The following is a 17,584-nucleotide window of genomic DNA, read 5'->3' as shown; positions in this document are numbered from 1 at the left end:
ACAGAAATATTTGTTAAGCAACTCAGCTTTTTTTTTTTTTATTTAATCAGTTTCTACATATTCCTTCCCGCTTTTGAGTCTCACAATGCCACTTTTGCACTTCTTCCTATCACTGATATATCTAAAAAAAATGTCATGTCTGCTATTTTTTCTTCCATTTGTATCTTTGCTTTCCTGAATACTTGACCTGCCTCTATTAATTTTTCCAGATATTTTTTGTCTGTCTTCCTCTTTCTGCGATATTTTGTAGTTTATGAAAGCTAACCTCTTACCGTCTCAGCTATTACTTTTGAGAACCAAAGCGGCCTTTTCCTCTTACTTTTATTTACTTGCCTCACAAAAAGGTTTGTCGCCTGTTTATATCTTTTTGAAGGTGCGGTCTCCAGAATTGTACACAATATTCTAAATGAGGTCTCGTCAGAGTCCTGCTTATCTTTCATGCACAAAAGTTCCCTCTAAACTGTACCATTCGCTTGGGTTTACAATACTTCATAAGATAAATGCACTCTTATTATATGTCATGTCATTATTGATAAAGTTTTCTGAAAGACCTGTGTAATTATATTGCATAGTATTTGCTCTACTCACAGCAGCGATTCAAGGCTATGTAAGTTCCAAGGTCTTTATTTCTCCCTACTATTTCATTATACTTCACTTCAATGGATGAAGTGCAATATTTCCATTAGTTTATCACACAACTAGCCCCAAGTTTTAATATATCATACACCTCTAAGAATTATGAAGTTAATACAAATTGCAAAAGATGTATAAAAATCAGACAGAAGGACCTATAACAAGACAGCCAATCAGACACTAAATGGAGGGCCAGCAGGTAGGAATAACTGGCAGTCATCCAGAGTCAATCAGGCTGCCATATTCCCCAGCTGAGGTTGGCAGAGAATGGATAAGTAAGCAGGTGCTGTACATTACAGGAAAAACTTGAAGAAGAGCCCAGAAGAAAAGCAGCAGGCCTAGGCTGACTGACAGTGTGCTCCTGCTATCTGAACTTACTGGAAAAATGTCAGACTTGAAACTAAGGAATCCTCCACCATTCTGGCTTGCCGGCAAGAGAGATTCTGAAGTAGTAAGAATAAAAACAACACTTGGCCAACCTGAATGGTACGATCTTGAGGAGAAGGACTGCAAAGCCAAGTGTGACTATTGGAGAGAGATAAGGGGAAAAGATGTTTGACAAGGAAGAGGGAGTAAAGATGCTTGATAGAGAAGTGAAGGCATGGAAATGCTTGATGGGAAGGAATAAAGGAGGATAAAAGGATTCCCTGATGAAGAAAGGGAACACATGATGGGGAGGGGAAGGGAAGGGAAGGGGGGAGGGAGTGGAATAGTGTGGACACACAAGAGAAAGAGCATCTAATAAGAACAAGATGGTTTCCGATAGTGAAATGGGGTAGCTGTTGAGAGAAGAGGACGATATTTGGAGGTAGCAGCAGATCAGAATGGCAAGTTATTGAAGGAAGCAGAAAAAGTCTCTCTACAAAAGAAAAAACACATGCAGTCAGATCCACAGCAAACATATCTATCTATCCATTCAATCATTTACAAACACAACAAACAACCCCCCCTCACACACACATACTTGTCCATGGCCCTCACCTATAAACCTAGTCTCTACCATTCTATTGAATTTACCTTGTGGAAAAAACATATTTACTTTGAATAATTCTGAATTTTTCAGCATATACTTTCCCGGAGTATAATACATAAGCAATGCAATACTGAGAGCTAAAAAAAAAAAAATCAAATCACTGACCTCCACAGTAAAGCACAGGGTCTCGTTTTCCTTCCACAATATAATCAGGCAAGAGCACCAGCAATAGCCCAAACTGAAGCAGCATAAGCATCTTCATATTCATTACCTATATGTGAAAATTTAAAATGTCAATATCTTCTGCTTCTTACATATGTCCTATAAAGCAGTGATTCCCAACCCTGTCCTGGAGGAACACCAGGCCAATCGGGTTTTCAGGCTAGCCCTAATGAATATGCATGAGAGAGATTTGCATATGATGGAAGTGATAGGCATGCAAATTTGCTTCATGCATATTCATTAGGGCTAGCCTGAAAACCCAATTGGCCTGGTGTTCCTCCAGGACAGGGTTGGGAACCACTGCTATAAAGAACATGCATGCTTATTTCATAAATAAGCTCACTAAAAATTTAATGACAATATGATATTATTTAGCAAACATTAGAACCACCCAAGAATGATCAGAAAGAGAAAAATTTACACTTGTCATAGTTCACAAGAACCATTTTCATTTTTCATTTTAATTTATATGTTGTCTTATATACCTCTAAATCTCCTAAAGAATTCAAGGAGGTTTACAAAACAATTAAACTGACTTAAGTAATGGCCAAAAATCTAATCAGGTTCTTTGAATTTCCCTCTCTGTCCCAACGGGCTCACAATGTAACTATAGTACCTATGAAAGAAATAATTACTTACACTTACCTATAAAAGAGAAGGAAGAGAAAAATTATCCAAGGGGGAAATCTTGTGGTTGATATAACACTAAAGTTTTATATCCCAGGGTATTTTGAAAATTCTGGCAAATAATTCCATGGGGGTCTATCTACCTTTCCCCTTGTGCTGTTTCGCCCTCTATCATAGTACATTCTCTTCTCATTCCTCCCTTCCCCAGCACTCTCCTCCTTCTGGCACACTGCCCCCTGACACTCCCCAGGTCCAGCATCTCTCTCTCCCCTTACCCTATCAAATACAGTACAGTATTTCTCCATTTTCCTCTCCATTTCTACCCCCAAACCCCTGCAAGAGTTCCAAACTCCGCAACCACCTATATAAAAGCATGGCGCCCAATCGCTCCCAATGCTGCTATGTTTGAAAATCATGGCATCTAACCCTAGCAATTCTTTCATAAAGGGAGAGTTGCCCTCTCACACACCAGAGCACCCCTCTTCACCATGATCTGTCATCTCTCCATGTCCCATGTTCCCCCCCCCCCAACGAAGGAGTCGTGAGGACAAGATGTCAAATAATCAACAAGGGGTGTATAGTTCAAAAAGTCACTTTATTGGTAGATATGCAAGAATGGCTCAAAGACTCAACACTGGCAGTGTTTCATAGATAGCATAGTTACTTACTGCAACAGGTGTTATCCAGGGACAGCAGGCAGATATTCTCACATGTGGGTGATGTCATCCACAGAGCCCCGATGCGGACAGCTTCGCAAGCAGATTTGCTTGCAGAACTTAGAAAGTTTGCGACTGATTGGCAGTTTTCATGTCATCACTAATGATTACTCCTAAATCCCGTTCTTCCATAGTTCTAACTAAGGTCTCACCATTTAACGTGTAAGTCCTGCACAGATTTCTTTTACCCAGGTGCATCACTTTGCATTTTTTAGCATTGACGTTGAGCTGCCAAGTCGATGACCATTGTTCTAATAGTAGTAGGTCCTGCGTCATACTGTCAGTCATAGTGCTTTTACCTACTATGTTGCACAGTTTGGCGTCATCGGCGAACAATGATATTTTTCCTCTGAGCTCTTGGGTCATATCACTTATGAATATGTTGAATAGGATTGGACCCAAAACTGAGCCCTGTGGCACTCCACTGGTCACATCTGATGTTTTGGATGGGGTACCATTTACCATCACCCTCTGAAATCTACCGCTCAGCCAATCCTTAACCCATGCAGCTAGTGTTTCCCCTAATCCCAGCGATTTCAACTTGTTCAATAACCTGCGGTGTGGGATGCTATCAAAAGCTTTGCTGAAGTCCAAATACACTACATCCAGGGACTCCCCGGCATCCAGTTGTCTTGTTAACCAGTTGAAGAAGCTAATCAGATTTGATTGGCAGGACCTGCCCTTGGTAAATCCATGTTGATGGGGATCACGTAGATTTTCTTCATCCAGGATTGTATCAAGTTTCTGTTTGATCAGTGTTTCCATGAGTTTGCATACTATGGATGTGAGACTTACCGGTCTGTAATTTGCCGTCTCTGTCCTGCAGCCCTTTTTGTGGAGCGGAATAACGTTAGCTGTTTTCCAGTCCAAGGGGACTCTTCCCATGCTTAGGGAGAGATTGAAGAGCACAGACAATGGTTCTGCCAGGACTTCTCTCAACTCTCTGAGCACCCTGGGATGTAGGTTGTCTGGTCCCATGGCTTTGTTCACTTTGAGTCTTGAGAGTTCGCAGTAGACGCTACTGGGCGTAAACTCAAAGTCTTGAAACGGGTCTTTCTGGCTTTCCCTTGTCTGTAAAAGTGGACCGGATCCCGGCGCCTCACAGGTGAAAACTGAGCAGAAGTATTCATTTAGTAGTTCGGCCTTAGTGGAATCCGATTCTGCATAATTCCCGTCCGATTTCCTGAGTCGTTCTTTCCCATCTTTGTTTCTTTTCCTTTCAATAATATACCTAAAGAAGGATTTATCCCCTTTCTTAATGTTCCGCGCTAGATTCTCCTCTATTCGGAGCTTAGCCTCTCTGACTGCCTTCTTGACAGCTTTAGACCTGTCCTGATAGTCTTCTTTTGCCTCCTGCTTTCCTAAATGTTTGTAGGCGATAAATGCTTTTTTCTTCTCCTTAACGAGGTCCGAAATTTCAGTACTGAACCACTGGGGCCTCTTGTTTCTCCGACTTTTGCTGACCGTTTTTACATAGCGATTTGTTGCTTCATGCAGGGTGGATTTCAGAGTTGTCCACATATTCTCCATGTTGTCGGTTTGTACTTGGTTTTGCAGCTCCCGATGGACAAAATCTCCCATGCATTCGAAGTCTGTGCCTTTAAAGTTGAGGACTCTCGTCACTGTATTTGATCTAGAGAAACCCCATCTGAGGTTAAGCCATACCATGTTATGGTTGCTGGAGGCCAGCGTATCTCCTACCAATACTGCTGTGACGCTGTCTCCGTTGGTGAGTACCAGGTCCAGTATCTCCTGGTTTCTAGTGGGCTCCCGTACCATTTGTTTGAGTCGTGCACCCTTTATGGAGGTTAATATTCTTCTGCTACCAGAGGTAGTTGCAGAGAGTGTGTTCCAATCTGCATCGGGCATGTTGAAGTCTCCTAGCAGAACTGTGTCCCCACGCAAAGTGATGTTCTCTATATCCTCGATCAGTTCTATGTCCTTGTCTTCCTGTTGTCTAGGAGGTCTATATACCACACCAAGGTATAAGCATTTTTCGTTCCCTCTGGCCAGGTTCACCCAGAGGGATTCCCCGGAGTATTTAACATCTGTGATTCTGGTAGCAGAGCAGATTTAAGAGCAATGAGAAAAACCACTTTCTGAGTGAGATATTTAAGATGAGCCGAATTCATTGGTTCAAATGGAGGCTTCATCAATTGAGCAAGATCCCAAACCACTGGAGGTTTGCGAGGTGGTTTGACACTGAAAAGTCCTTCCATAAATCTGGAAACCACAGGATGCGCGGAAAGGGGTCCCCCTTCAATAGGCTGATGAAAAGCAGCAATTGCACTGAGATGGACTCGAATGGATGTGGATTTGAGGCCTGATTGAGACAAATGGAACAGGTAATCCAAAACTGAAGACAAGGAGGAAGATTGAGGCTCCTTGTGATGGATGGTGCACCAAGCAGAAAATCTAATCCATTTCTGATTGTAGAATTGTCTAGTGGTAGGCTTCCTAGAAGCCTCTAAAATGTCCTGTACAGATTGAGAAAACTGTGGAGTGGCAGTTATGTTGAGAGGTACCAAGGTGTCAGGTGTAGAGACTAGAGGTTGGGATGAAGCAGAGACCCCTGACTCTGTGTAAGCAGAGAGAGAAATACTGGTAGAAGTAGAGACTCCCTGGTGCTAAGTTGAAGTAGAAGGGAGTACCAGGGTTGTCTGGGCCACCGAGGAGCTATGAGAATCATGGTGGCATGTTCCTGTTTGAGTTTGACAAGAGTCTTCAGAATCAGAGGAAATGGAGGGAATGCATAGAGAAACTGATTTGTCCATTCCAGAAGGAAAGCATCTGCCTCGAGGCAATGAGGAGAATATATCCTGGAGCAGAACTGAGGCAGTTTGTGGCTGTGGGGAGATGCAAAGAGATCTATCTGAGGAGTCCCCCCCCCCCCCCCCGCTGGGAAAAAATGTGATGAAGAGGCAAGGAATTGAGTGTCCATTTGTGAGGTTGCAGAAGACAACTCAACTTGTCCACCAAAGTTTTTCTCTCCTTGAATGTAGACTACTTTCAGGAAGGTGTTGTGATGGATTGCCCAGTCCCACACCTTTTGAGCTTCCTGATAAAGAGTGAGAGCAATAAGGAAGACAACTTTCCCTGAAAGAAATTTAAGATGAGCTGTGGCCATTGGTTCAAATGGTGGCTTCATCAAACTGGAAAGAACCACATTAAGATCCCAGACTACAGGAGGAAGCTTGAGAGGTGGTTTCACATTGAAAAGTCCTTTCATGAATCTGGAGACCAAAGGATGAGCAGTAAGAGGTTTACCCTCAACTGGCATGTGAAAAGCTGTAATAGCGATGAGATGGACTCTGACTGATGTAGATTTGAGGCCAGAAACAGGCAGATGAAGCAGATAATCCAACACCAAATCCACTGATAATGAAGTTGGATCATGATGATGAAGAAAGAAGGAAGAAAACCTAGTTCATTTTTGTTTATAACATTGCTGAGTGGCTGGTTTCCTGGATGCATCAAGAATTTGACGAACAGGTTGAGAGAGATGTAAGTGAGATGGATTCAGTCTGAGAGAAACCAAGCTGTCAGGTGTAATGATTGCAGGTTGGGATGTAGAAGTGATTCCTGATTCTGAGTGAGCAGAGTAGGAAATACTGGAAGAGGTATGGGTTCCCTGGAACTGAGTTGAAGTAGAAGGGAAAACCAATGTTGCCTGGGTCACCATGGAGCAATAAGAATCATGGTGGCTGCTTCTCTCTTGAGCTTGAACAGAGTTCTCAACATGAGAGGGATTGGAGGCAATGCATATAGAAACAGGCCTGACCAGTCCAGGAGAAAGGCATCTGCTTCTAGATGGAGAGGAGAGGAGAGTAAAGCCTGGAGCAAAACTGGGGCAACTGGTGATTGTGAGGAGCCGCAAACAAATCCACTTGAGGAGTGCCCCATTGAGCAAAGATGGACTGAAGAGTTGCAGAGTTGAGAGTCCATTCATGAGGCTGAAGAATTCTGCTGAGGTTGTCTGCTAGGGAATTCTGCTCCCCTTGAATGTAGACAGCCTTCAACAACAGATTGCGAGCTGTCGCCCAAGTCCAGATTTTTTGGGCCTCCTGACACAACAGGAGAGAGCCCGTGCCTCGTTGTTTGTTGATGTAGTACATTGCTACTTGATTGTCCATGCGAAGGAGGAGGACTTGGGGGGAAGAGAAGATGATGGAAGGCCTTGAAGGCATAAAACATTGCTCTGAGCTCCAGGAAATTGATGTGAAATTTCCGCTCCTTGGCGGTCCAGAGACCCTGAGTCTGAAGATCATCCATATGAGCCCCCCAGGCATAAGGGGATGCGTCCATCATAATGACCTGGTAATGAGGGGGCAAGTGAAAAAGAAGATCTCTGGAGAGATTGGAATAGGTCATCCACCATTGAAGCGACTGCAGAAGAGATGATATCACAGATATATGTTGTGATAGATGATCCATTGCTCGAAACCACTGGGAAGCAAGGGTCCACCGAGGAGTGCGAAGATGCAGCTTTGCCAGTGGTGTCACATGGACAGTGGAAGTCATGTGGCCTAGAAGAACCATCATGTGTCTGGCAGAGATGGATTGAAGAGGAAGCAGTTGCTGACACAGATGTAGGAGAGCCTGAAGGCGATCTGGAGGGAGAAACGCTTTCATGAGAGTGGTGTCTAGGATTTCCCCACTGAACTGCAGACGTTGAGTCAGAAAAAGATGTGATTTGGGGAAGTTGACTTTGAATCCTAGTATCTGAAGAAAAGAAAAGGTCTGAAATGTTGCTTGGACTACTTCCTGAGATGAAACAGCTTTGATCAACCAGTCATCCAGGTAAGGGAAGACTTGAAAGCCGTGTGAACAGAGAGATGCTGCCAATACAATGAGACACTTCGTAAAGACCCTGGGAAAAGATGCCAGGCCGAATGTAAGTACCTTGTATTGGTAATGACAGTGATTGATCTGGAAGCGAAGATAATTTCTGGAAGCCGGATGAATTGGGATACGGGTGTAGGCTTCCTTGAGATCTAGGGAGCATAGCCAGTAGTTCTGATTGAGGAGAGGATAAAGCTGGGCAAGGGACAGCATCATGAATTTTTCCTTGACTAGAAATTTGTTGAGAGCTCTGAGATCCAGGATGGGTCTCAGTCCTCCGGTCTTCTTGGGGACTAAGAAATAATGGGAGTAGACTCCCTGCTTCTGCTGATTGAGGGGAACTTCTTTGATAGCATTCAGCAGAAGGGATTAAACCTCCTGCAGAAGAAGGGAGGACTGTGCAGGGTCCAAAGCAGACTGTCTTGGAAGATGGTCTGGTGTTAGGGTGTGAAAATTGAGAGAGTAACCCTGACAAATAATGTTGAGGATCCAGAGGTCTGGTGCTATGAGTTCCCAACGACTGATGAAAAACTGAAGACAGCCTCTGATGGGTTGAGGCATAGGCTGTAAAATGGCGACACTGACTATGCTCTGAAGAAACACGTCAAAAAGGCTGTGTAGATTTTGGAGGTGCAGCCTCTTGTTGTTGATGTGGTTGCTGCTGTTGCTGTCTGTCTCCGAGGTTGAGACTGAGGTGGGGGGGGGGGGCATAGGCTTTGCTGCAAATTGTCTTTGATACGAGGATTGTTGTCTGAAAGGACGAGAAGGTGGAGGTTTCTTTTTGGGCTTTACCAGAGTATCCCACCATCATGGGTCGATAACTTCTGGGTAGTCGTATCCAAAGATGCACCAAAACGTTTGTCCCCCAAACAAGGGGCATTAGCCAACCTATCCTGATGGTTGACATCAAGCTCCGACACTCTAAGCCAGGCAAAGCGCTGCATAGCCACTGACATAGCTGCCACACATGAGGTGAGCTCAATGGTATCATAGAGTGGACCATGTATTTACGAAGCTGTAGTAAGTCAGAGACGAAATGCTGAAAAGCAGGCAATTTATGGTCAGGTAAATATTTTTGAGAGGTGGCAACTTGGTTGACTAAGTGCTTTAGGTAAAAAGAAAAATGAAAAGCATAGTTGCCAGATCGGTTGGCCTGCATGGCATTCTGGAACAGTCATTTGCCAAAACGGTCCATTACCTTACCCTCTCTGCCAGAAGGTACTGAGGCATACACGCTAGCTCTTGCAGATTTCTTCCCAGGAGGGATTCATGGGGGAGCTGAGATTTGTCAAACCCTGGTATGGGAACCACCCTATAGAGTGAATCGAGCTTGCGAGGTGCCACAGGGATGGTAAGAGGAGTTTCTAAGTTTTTGTAAAAAGTCTCCCTCAAAATGTCATGGAGGTGAAGTTTGAGAAACTCCTTGGGCGGCTGGTCATAATCCAAAGCATCTAAAAATTCCTTAGATTTCTTGGAGTCAACTTCTAGAGGGATAGAGTCTCAGACATGTTCCGTAAAAATCTGGAAAAAGATGACTTGTCAGACTTGAGATTAGGCTCTTGAGAAGAGTGTAATTGAGAATCCTCTTCTGAAGAACCCTCTTCATCAGATAAAAGGGGTTCTTGGTCAGAATCACCCCAAAGGTGTGAATCTCGAGTAATTTGAGATTGGTGTCAAGCACTGGGTGTCGAAGGCTTGAGATGCTTCATTTTCTGCAAAGCCTTGCCTGATCGTACCGACACCGTCTCAGGAGATGTCTGTGAAGATGATCGGTGCCAGGTCGTCCCCGATACCAGTTCCTTAAAAAGGTGAAGTGGTACTTGATGGAGACTCCCAAAAAGTCGCTGCCAGTGTCAAGGGCTCAGACCTGACTGGCACCGGAGGATATGATAGGAAGGAGCAGTTGTAACTGCTCTCTTAACTCTTCCTGCAGCACTTCCTTAATCTGCTGCATAAGAGAATGCGCCAGTACTGCTCTGCACTCCAGCGATGAGGAGGCTGATGTTGAAGCACTCACCAAAATCGGAGCCAAGTTTTTCTTGGGTCTCCTCGAGGTCGACAGGACTTGGCTCACTGCCGGTATGACCTGAGGACCCGAAGGGGTGGGGAAAGGCTTCTTAGCCGGCTTACCCACTGGAGCATTTGACACCGAAGATGGATTCAGCGACATCGTATGATGCGGGGTCAATTTAATTGGTGCTGCCGATGTCGATAACAGGGTCGACTCACTCTCCATCGCGACGCCGAAGATGAGGCGCTGCTGAATCAAATTATTTTTAAGAGTCCGCTTCTGGAGAGAATAATGGGTACAAGATTCAGGCCAATGCTCAGGCCCCAAGCACTGGAGACACCAGAGGTGCGGGTCAGTGATGGAAATGGGGCGAGCACAGCGTACGCACTTTTTAAAACCCATTTACGGATGGGACATTGAGGGAAATACAGCCTCGGCAAAATCGAAATCCGAGGCTGTGGGGGTGGAACATGCTCCACCAAGTCGAACCTGTAAAAGCGAAAAAGTAAACAAAAAAAAAACCAAACAAACAAAAAAATAAGAATAATGAACAAAAAGAAAACAAAAACTGACAAAAAGTCAGAAAACGCCGTGTGAGCACGAAGGCAGCGGAAAAAAGATCGACAGCCGTTGACAAGACGTGTCTTCTTAGCTCCGCAGAAACTGAGGGACTGCGCGCCCTATGTCGGGCGGTTCGGACTATCGCAAACTTTCTAAAGTTTTAATGTGGCGATACACTTTTAAAGTGGTCCGTACCAGGGCTCCGTTGGTGACGTCACCCATATGTGAGAATATGCTGCCTGCTTGTCCTGAGGTAAAGACTGTTAATTCCATACACAACTTCCAGGTTTCTTCAATCGTCCCAACAAAATTTTCTGGCAACTCTTTCCCGCTGTGGCATGTTTATTCATGGCCCAATTTGAAGACAAATACGTATACAACTCTACGTTTTTCAATAAGATATTATTTTGGAAAAGATTTATTGATGATATCATTTTCATTTGGAAAGGGACAATAGATGAAGTGAATCAATTTGTAAATCAGCTAAATGAGTGTGATCATAACATTAAGTTTAATGCCAATATAGATAAATCGAACATCAATTTTTTGGACATTCAAATCTCTTTGTCAGCAAGTCATTTTCAATCAACTATATATAGGAAAAACACTGATAGGAATTCCATTCTTCACTACAAAAGTTTTCATCCGAAGCAACTCAAAAATAGTATCCCGAATGGTCAATTTCTTAGATTGAAACGATTATGTTCTTCACCAATTGAATATCATCATCAAGCTGGGATTATGAAACAACGTTTCCGTGATAGGGGCTATCCTGAACGATGCATCAAAGTTGCCTATAAGAGAGCCAAGAACGCCAATCGTGATTGGTTGTTATTACCTAAAAATAAACTTGATCAAACTAATTCAAGAATGACCTGTGTTTTACCATTTTCTAGTAAAACTTCTTATATACAAAAAATTATATATAAACATTGGAACATATTAAGATTTCATTCAATATTTTCTGAAACTCCCATATTTGCTCATAAAAGGAGCAAAAATTTAGGTGAACATTTCAATAACAATCTAATTGATGAAGATAACGTTGAATTAACAGGATACACCAGTTGTGGAAGATGTAAATACTGCTGCCATTCTCTGATCATTAATCAAATCAAAATACCTAATACGAATAATGTTTATCATTTACGGGGTCATTCGGATTGTAACACCTCTCAAGTAATATATGGAATTTTTTGTCCTTGTAACAAGATGTATATAGGTCAAACCAAAAGAGCCATCAAATTGAGAATAGCAGAACATCTGAGCAGTATTCGTACCAATAAATTAGAGGCTCCTTTAACTGATCATTGGCATTCAGCTGACCATTCTCTTAATGACCTCAAATTCTGTGTAATTAGGCATTTTAAATTCAATAGACAGGGTGATATCTCTCATACACTTCTTTATCACGAACAACGTCTAATCTATACTTGGAATACAGTGATTCCCAATGGTCTCAATAAAGAAGTAGAATGGACCACTAGATAATAGTTATATATTATCTATATGTGATGATATATCATTAAGTATTCATTTATCATGTGATCCTTAAACGGTTTTTATACACATTGATACGTTTAGACGTCACACGTTGACTTGACTCTTCAGTTGAAATCCTCTGTCGGCATGTTCTCTCCATTGTGAAGGTAATTTATTTCTTTAGTTTAGAAGATATATTTTTTGAACATTTTGACTTTTGAGAACTGTTATATTTTTTGTTTTTATTTTTATTTTTAGTTATTTCCTCCTGATGACGCAAAATAAAGTGAAACACGATCGGTGTTGAGGAAATGTTGGATTGTTTTCACAATAAGGAGTTTTAGCTATATGCTGAATTTGATTAGCTTTTAACGGTGGATTTGGGGACTCACTTCTTTTTTATATTATCAACTAAACCAACTACATAAGAAATACTTCATTGCACAACCTCCAGCATCGACGAGCAGACCTCAAGGACACTTTTGTTTATCTTGAGATGATACATTTGACAGTGGAGACATACATATGTTTTTCATCAATCATATCTAGCTAAGTATTCATCTATACTCTTTCACTACTATTATTCTGCTTGAACAACTTATATCTAATCAAATGTATAGGGCTGGTAGGTAGGCGAGTGCAATGATGTAATGTTAATACATCTTTATTCTATTAACCTGTTGGTTTTGAATAAGATTTCACACTGAGCACTCTATAAATTATTTTTAATAATATAATATATACTTCAAATAATTTAATTCACTTTTTGCTATATTATTTATTAGGTGAATAGATTTATAAAAAAAAATTTCTCCTATTTATTTAACTCTTTCCATCCGCCAGATAGTTTGTTTACGATATGACCTTAGCAACAGCAAAATGTGCTGTAATCCTTCCTGTGTCTGATGTCTCTAAGGAGCCTGCCCTGTTCTGCTCTGCTTATGGATGCCTGACTTCCCATTGGCTCCCTCAACCTCCCCCCCCCCCCGCCATCCCTCCTACCTTCAAACTCATACCAGACGTATTCCACGGCAATTTTCCTCCTCAGAGCCCCGCCCCCTCTGACAAAAACGTCTCTCCCTCCGACGCCCCCAGAGAAGCTACGGGGCCTGCAGCGGGCGATCTAAAAACAACAAAACAAAAAAAACCAACAAGTTGGAAGTAGGAAAGCTGAACGGGGACGTGATTTGCGGGTATCCCGCCAGGATGGAGGGAGTTCCTGCGGGGGTTCCCGTGGGAGTGTACGAACCTCTCGGTAACGACGACGACGACCACCTCTACCTGCGCAGGCTTTTCTCCAAGACGTCCAAGTACCACACCTCTCCCTTCCTTCGATAATTCCGTGCAGCCACACTTGCTTTCTAAAGCTGATGCGAAAGGTTCCACACTGGCACGCGCACCGGAGAAAAGCATCAGAGACTTCCACGTGCAGCTCGCCACACCCGCGCACCGGTAGCACAGATGTTGACTTCAAGTTCTGACGTCGCTGGCATGCGTTTAGTGAGGGGTTTGCTGCATCAGCAGAGAGCAGGTGTAGCTTGCATTAAATTGTTGAAACGAGGACTTGTTGCAGTGTCAGATAGCCGGGGGGGGGGGGGGCAACCAAAGTGTTAAATATTGGACCTGGAGTTTATAAGAATGCTGATCACATAAGTCGTCTTCTTTCTTTTTATTTGGGGTTTTTTAAATCGTATCGTTTCTACAAATAATTTTATTCATACAAGTATGAATAGACTTGCGGACGATAAGAACATAAGAATTGCCATACTGGAACAGACTGAACGTCCATCAAGCCTAGTATCCAGTTTCCCAACAGTGGCCAACCCATGTCACAAGTACCTTGCAAGATCCCAAGGAATAAAACAGATTTTATGATGCTTACACTATGAATAAGTAGTGGATTTCCACAAGTTGATCTTTTAATAATAATTTTTGGAATTTAGGAACTTATCCAAACCTTTTTAAACCTTACTAAGCTAACTGTTTTTGACCAGATTCTCTGGTAATGAATTCCAAAGTTTAATTTCACCTTGTGTGAAGAAATATTTTCTCCAGTTTGTTTTAAATCTATTACTTAGTACAGTGTCTCTCAAACTTTCTCAAGCCGGGGCACACTAAAAGGTAGTGGCCACGGCTCGAAGCACCCGGAAATACATGGATGTCGCCGTGATGACATCATGCGCATGTGTGATATCATCACATCGATGTCCACGCATGCACAGAGGCCCTGAGACACTAGGGAGTGCCAGCAGGGAAGAGAGCCAGAGAGGCACTGCCACCAGCTGATTGCCTACAACAGTGTTTCTCAACTACTTCAATCTAAGAACCCCTTAAGTCTAACAAATAAACTGAGTACCGTACTCCAACCACAGACCTCCCAAGCTCTGCCCTAGGCCCATCCAACCTCTGCCCCAGATCCCACCCCCTTTACTGATTGTAATGCAATTTTTCATTCATTTTTCATATACACACAATATACACAGCAGATATAAATTCTCAAAACTGACATTTCTTTTTTTTCTTTTCCTTATTGAATTTTTACATAATTTTACAAGATTACTCTTATTTAAGGCAAAACAGATGGAAAATCAATCTAAAAAGCATATACACTTAGAACAATAAGGCATAATTAACATAATCTTTCTTAGACCACAATAAAAGGGGAAGGAGTGCCAAAAGTGTAGAGCAACTTACAAAAAAAATAAGCTGAAGAGTCAGGGGTCCTTATTCTTACTTAAAACTGTTAAAGATTAGAGAATGACACGGTGACAAAATTCATCACCGTTCCCGTTCCCGCGGATAACCGCGGTAAACAATCTTCATGTCATTCTTTAAGGAGAGAGGGAAGAATCAGAGTATGAATGGCCACAACCACTGACCCGCAAGCTTTGCTTTGAAGAATGCTGGGGTAGAGGGACCGAGGTTGAAATAGACACTAGACAATGACATGGGATTATTTCCCGCGGTTATCCCCGGGGACGGGAACAGTGATGAATTTTGTCACCGTGTCATTCTCTATTAAAGATCTTCTTAAATATTCCCGGTTGTCAGCTTCCTCATATCCAGGAAGGCTCGCAGTTGTTCCGGCATAAAGAAAACATTTCACTCCCTGAAATTTAAATAAACATTTGCATGGGCGCCAGTAAGAACTAAAGTGCCATGCAAACAACAAGATACTGTGACAAGCTGGCGTGCGCCGCAAAGTGCCCAACTTTAAATAGCATGTACCGGATGGGGCGGAGCCTTGAACGTGCCGCCGCTGTGCGGCGGCAGAGAAGACCAGGGTAAGAGCAGCTGGAAACAGAAAAAGCAAATCAAAAATAAAACTAACTGAAACTTCTAATAGCTATAAAAACAATTTAAAACAATTAAAACAAGGTAGAATGGTTAAAACTAAAGTGCCATGCAAACAACAAGATACTGTGACAAGCTGCCTAAGTCTTGCTCCACTTCGCCTCTTGAAGAGTCTTCGGCTTCAAAATCAACATCTTTTTCAAGATTCATTTTTGATATGAGTAAGGCTCTTCAGATTGATCTTCAGTCTAAATCTAAGTATACTCCTTAATATTTGGCCGAAATGGAGTTACCTCATCTGCCAAAGGACACCATGAGATTTCCCATGAATCCTGTGTTGAAACAAACATTTCTCAGGAATCTCGAGACTCATTCAATCCTGGCTATTCCCTCTAAAATGGAATCTCATTACCGTATGGTTCCTTGTAAGGGGTTTGAGAAGCCACAATTGTCTCACCAATCCTTGGTAGTGGAATCTCTTAAAAAATCTAATCCCACCAAGGTATATGCTGCAGTACCTCCAGGCAGGGAGGGTCGCACCATGGATAAATTTGTACGCCGTCTTTATCAAAATTCCATGATGGCAAATAGAATCCTGAATTACAACTTCATCTTTACTTCTTACTTGAAGTACTGCATTTAAACCATGCCCTACTTTTTTCCTGACTTAGCTGTGCACCGCCTGCCTGCGTTTCAACAACTTCAGCAGACCCTTTCTCAAATACATCTTTTCATGCTCCAAGCCACTTATGATGCTTTTGAGATGTCCTCTAGGGCAACTGCTTTTGCTGTGGCAATGTGACGTCTGGCTTGACTACATACTGTGGACATGGATCCCAACTTACAAGACCGTATAGCTAACTAACCTTGTCAAGGTAATGAGCTTTTAGACGATTCCATCGAGGTTGCCACCAAGGGTCTGCTGAACATGAGCGGTCCTTTGCCTCTTTGGTTTGGCCAAAGGCTAAAACTCCAGCTTCTAAGCCTTACAAGCCATCTCCACTCGTTACCCTCAAAAGTCTACTCTGCCTTTTTCCAGGCCACTGCCTAGAAGACAACAGCAGCAACAGCGTCAACAAAAACCTCAGACTCCTGCTGCAGCTAAGCCGGCACACTCTTTTTGACCATCTAAATCTGAACATAATGTCCACCTGCATCCATCAGACTTCTCTCCTACCCATCGGAGGTTGGCTCCTTCACTTTTACCCAACAGTGGGAGCAGATTACCTCAGACCTCTGGGTTCTCACCGTCATTCGGGAGGGTTACTCACTTCAGTTCCTTCAAGTGCCACCAGATCTCCCTCCAAGAGAGTTTCCTTCCAGCATGTCACAACTTCCCCTCCTTCTTAGGAGGCTCAGGCTCTTCTTCGCCTTTGAGCTGTCGAGGAGGTTCCCTTGAACTACCGAGACACGGGCTTTTATTCCAGTTATTTTTTAGTCCCAAAGAAGACAGGGGATTTGCGACTTATTCTGGACCTCAGAGCCCTCAACAAATTTCTTGTCAAAGAAAAGTTTTGCATGCTCTCTCTTCCAACACTGTATCCCCTGATGGATCAAGGGGATTGGTTATGCTCTCTAGATTTCAAGAAGGCTTATACTCATATCCCAATTCATCCAGCCTCTCGCAGATTCCTGAGATTTCGGGTGGGGAATCTCCATCTTCAATACAGAGTTCTTCCTTTTGGACTCGCCTCATTCCCCAAGGTCTTCACGAAGTGCCTGGTAGTGGTAGCTGCAGCCCTGCAGATGCAGGTTTTCAAGTCTTTCCATACCTAGACAACTGGCTTATCAAAGCGTCGTCTCAACAGGAGGTTATTGTAGCGACCCAGCGGACTATTATGTTTCTCCAAAGTCTGGGGTTCAAAATCAATTTTCCAAAGTCTCAGTTACATCCCTCCCAAACTCTACAGTTTGTTGGAGCTGTACTGGACACTGTTCAACTCGGCATTCCTGCCTCAATCACTCCAGGACACTCTTATGCACCTTTGCCAACAAGTGTCTTCCCTCACGTCAGTCTCGGTCACATGGCTTCTATAGTTCATGTGACTCCTTTCGCCAGACTTCACCTCCGAATTCCTCAGTGGACCCTGGCATCTCAGTAGCAGCAAGCTTGCGATCCACTCTCTCAACACATTACAGTAACTCCTTCGTTGAGACAATCTCTCCACTGGTGGATGCTCTCTTCCAATCTTTCCAGAGGTTTGCTGTTCCACACGCCCCCGC

General features: G+C 43.0%; 1 protein-coding gene across 8 annotated transcripts in view; it reads right to left on the bottom strand.

The window, feature by feature from the left end:
- Positions 1-17,584, bottom strand: part of CNPY1 (canopy FGF signaling regulator 1) — a 164,595-nt gene that overhangs the window by 101,615 nt on the left and 45,396 nt on the right. For 5 of the 8 annotated variants that reach the window (XM_033931626.1, XM_033931627.1, XM_033931629.1 and 2 more), the window contains exon 2: positions 1,772-1,877. In XM_033931626.1, coding sequence (XP_033787517.1) covers positions 1,772-1,874 — 103 coding nt within the window. In that variant the 5' untranslated portion in view covers positions 1,875-1,877. Of the gene's footprint in view, positions 1-1,771; positions 1,878-13,069; positions 13,191-13,316; positions 13,596-17,584 lie in introns of those variants that run through there. The other 3 variants (XM_033931622.1, XM_033931621.1, XM_033931623.1) reach the window with 3 other exon arrangements.

This window comes from Geotrypetes seraphini, chromosome 2 (assembly GCF_902459505.1).
Source record: "Geotrypetes seraphini chromosome 2, aGeoSer1.1, whole genome shotgun sequence".
In the NCBI taxonomy this organism is placed as follows: Eukaryota; Metazoa; Chordata; class Amphibia; order Gymnophiona; family Dermophiidae; genus Geotrypetes; species Geotrypetes seraphini.
Note: the sequence above shows the minus strand (reverse complement) of the source record. Positions and strands in the feature narration are given on the sequence as shown.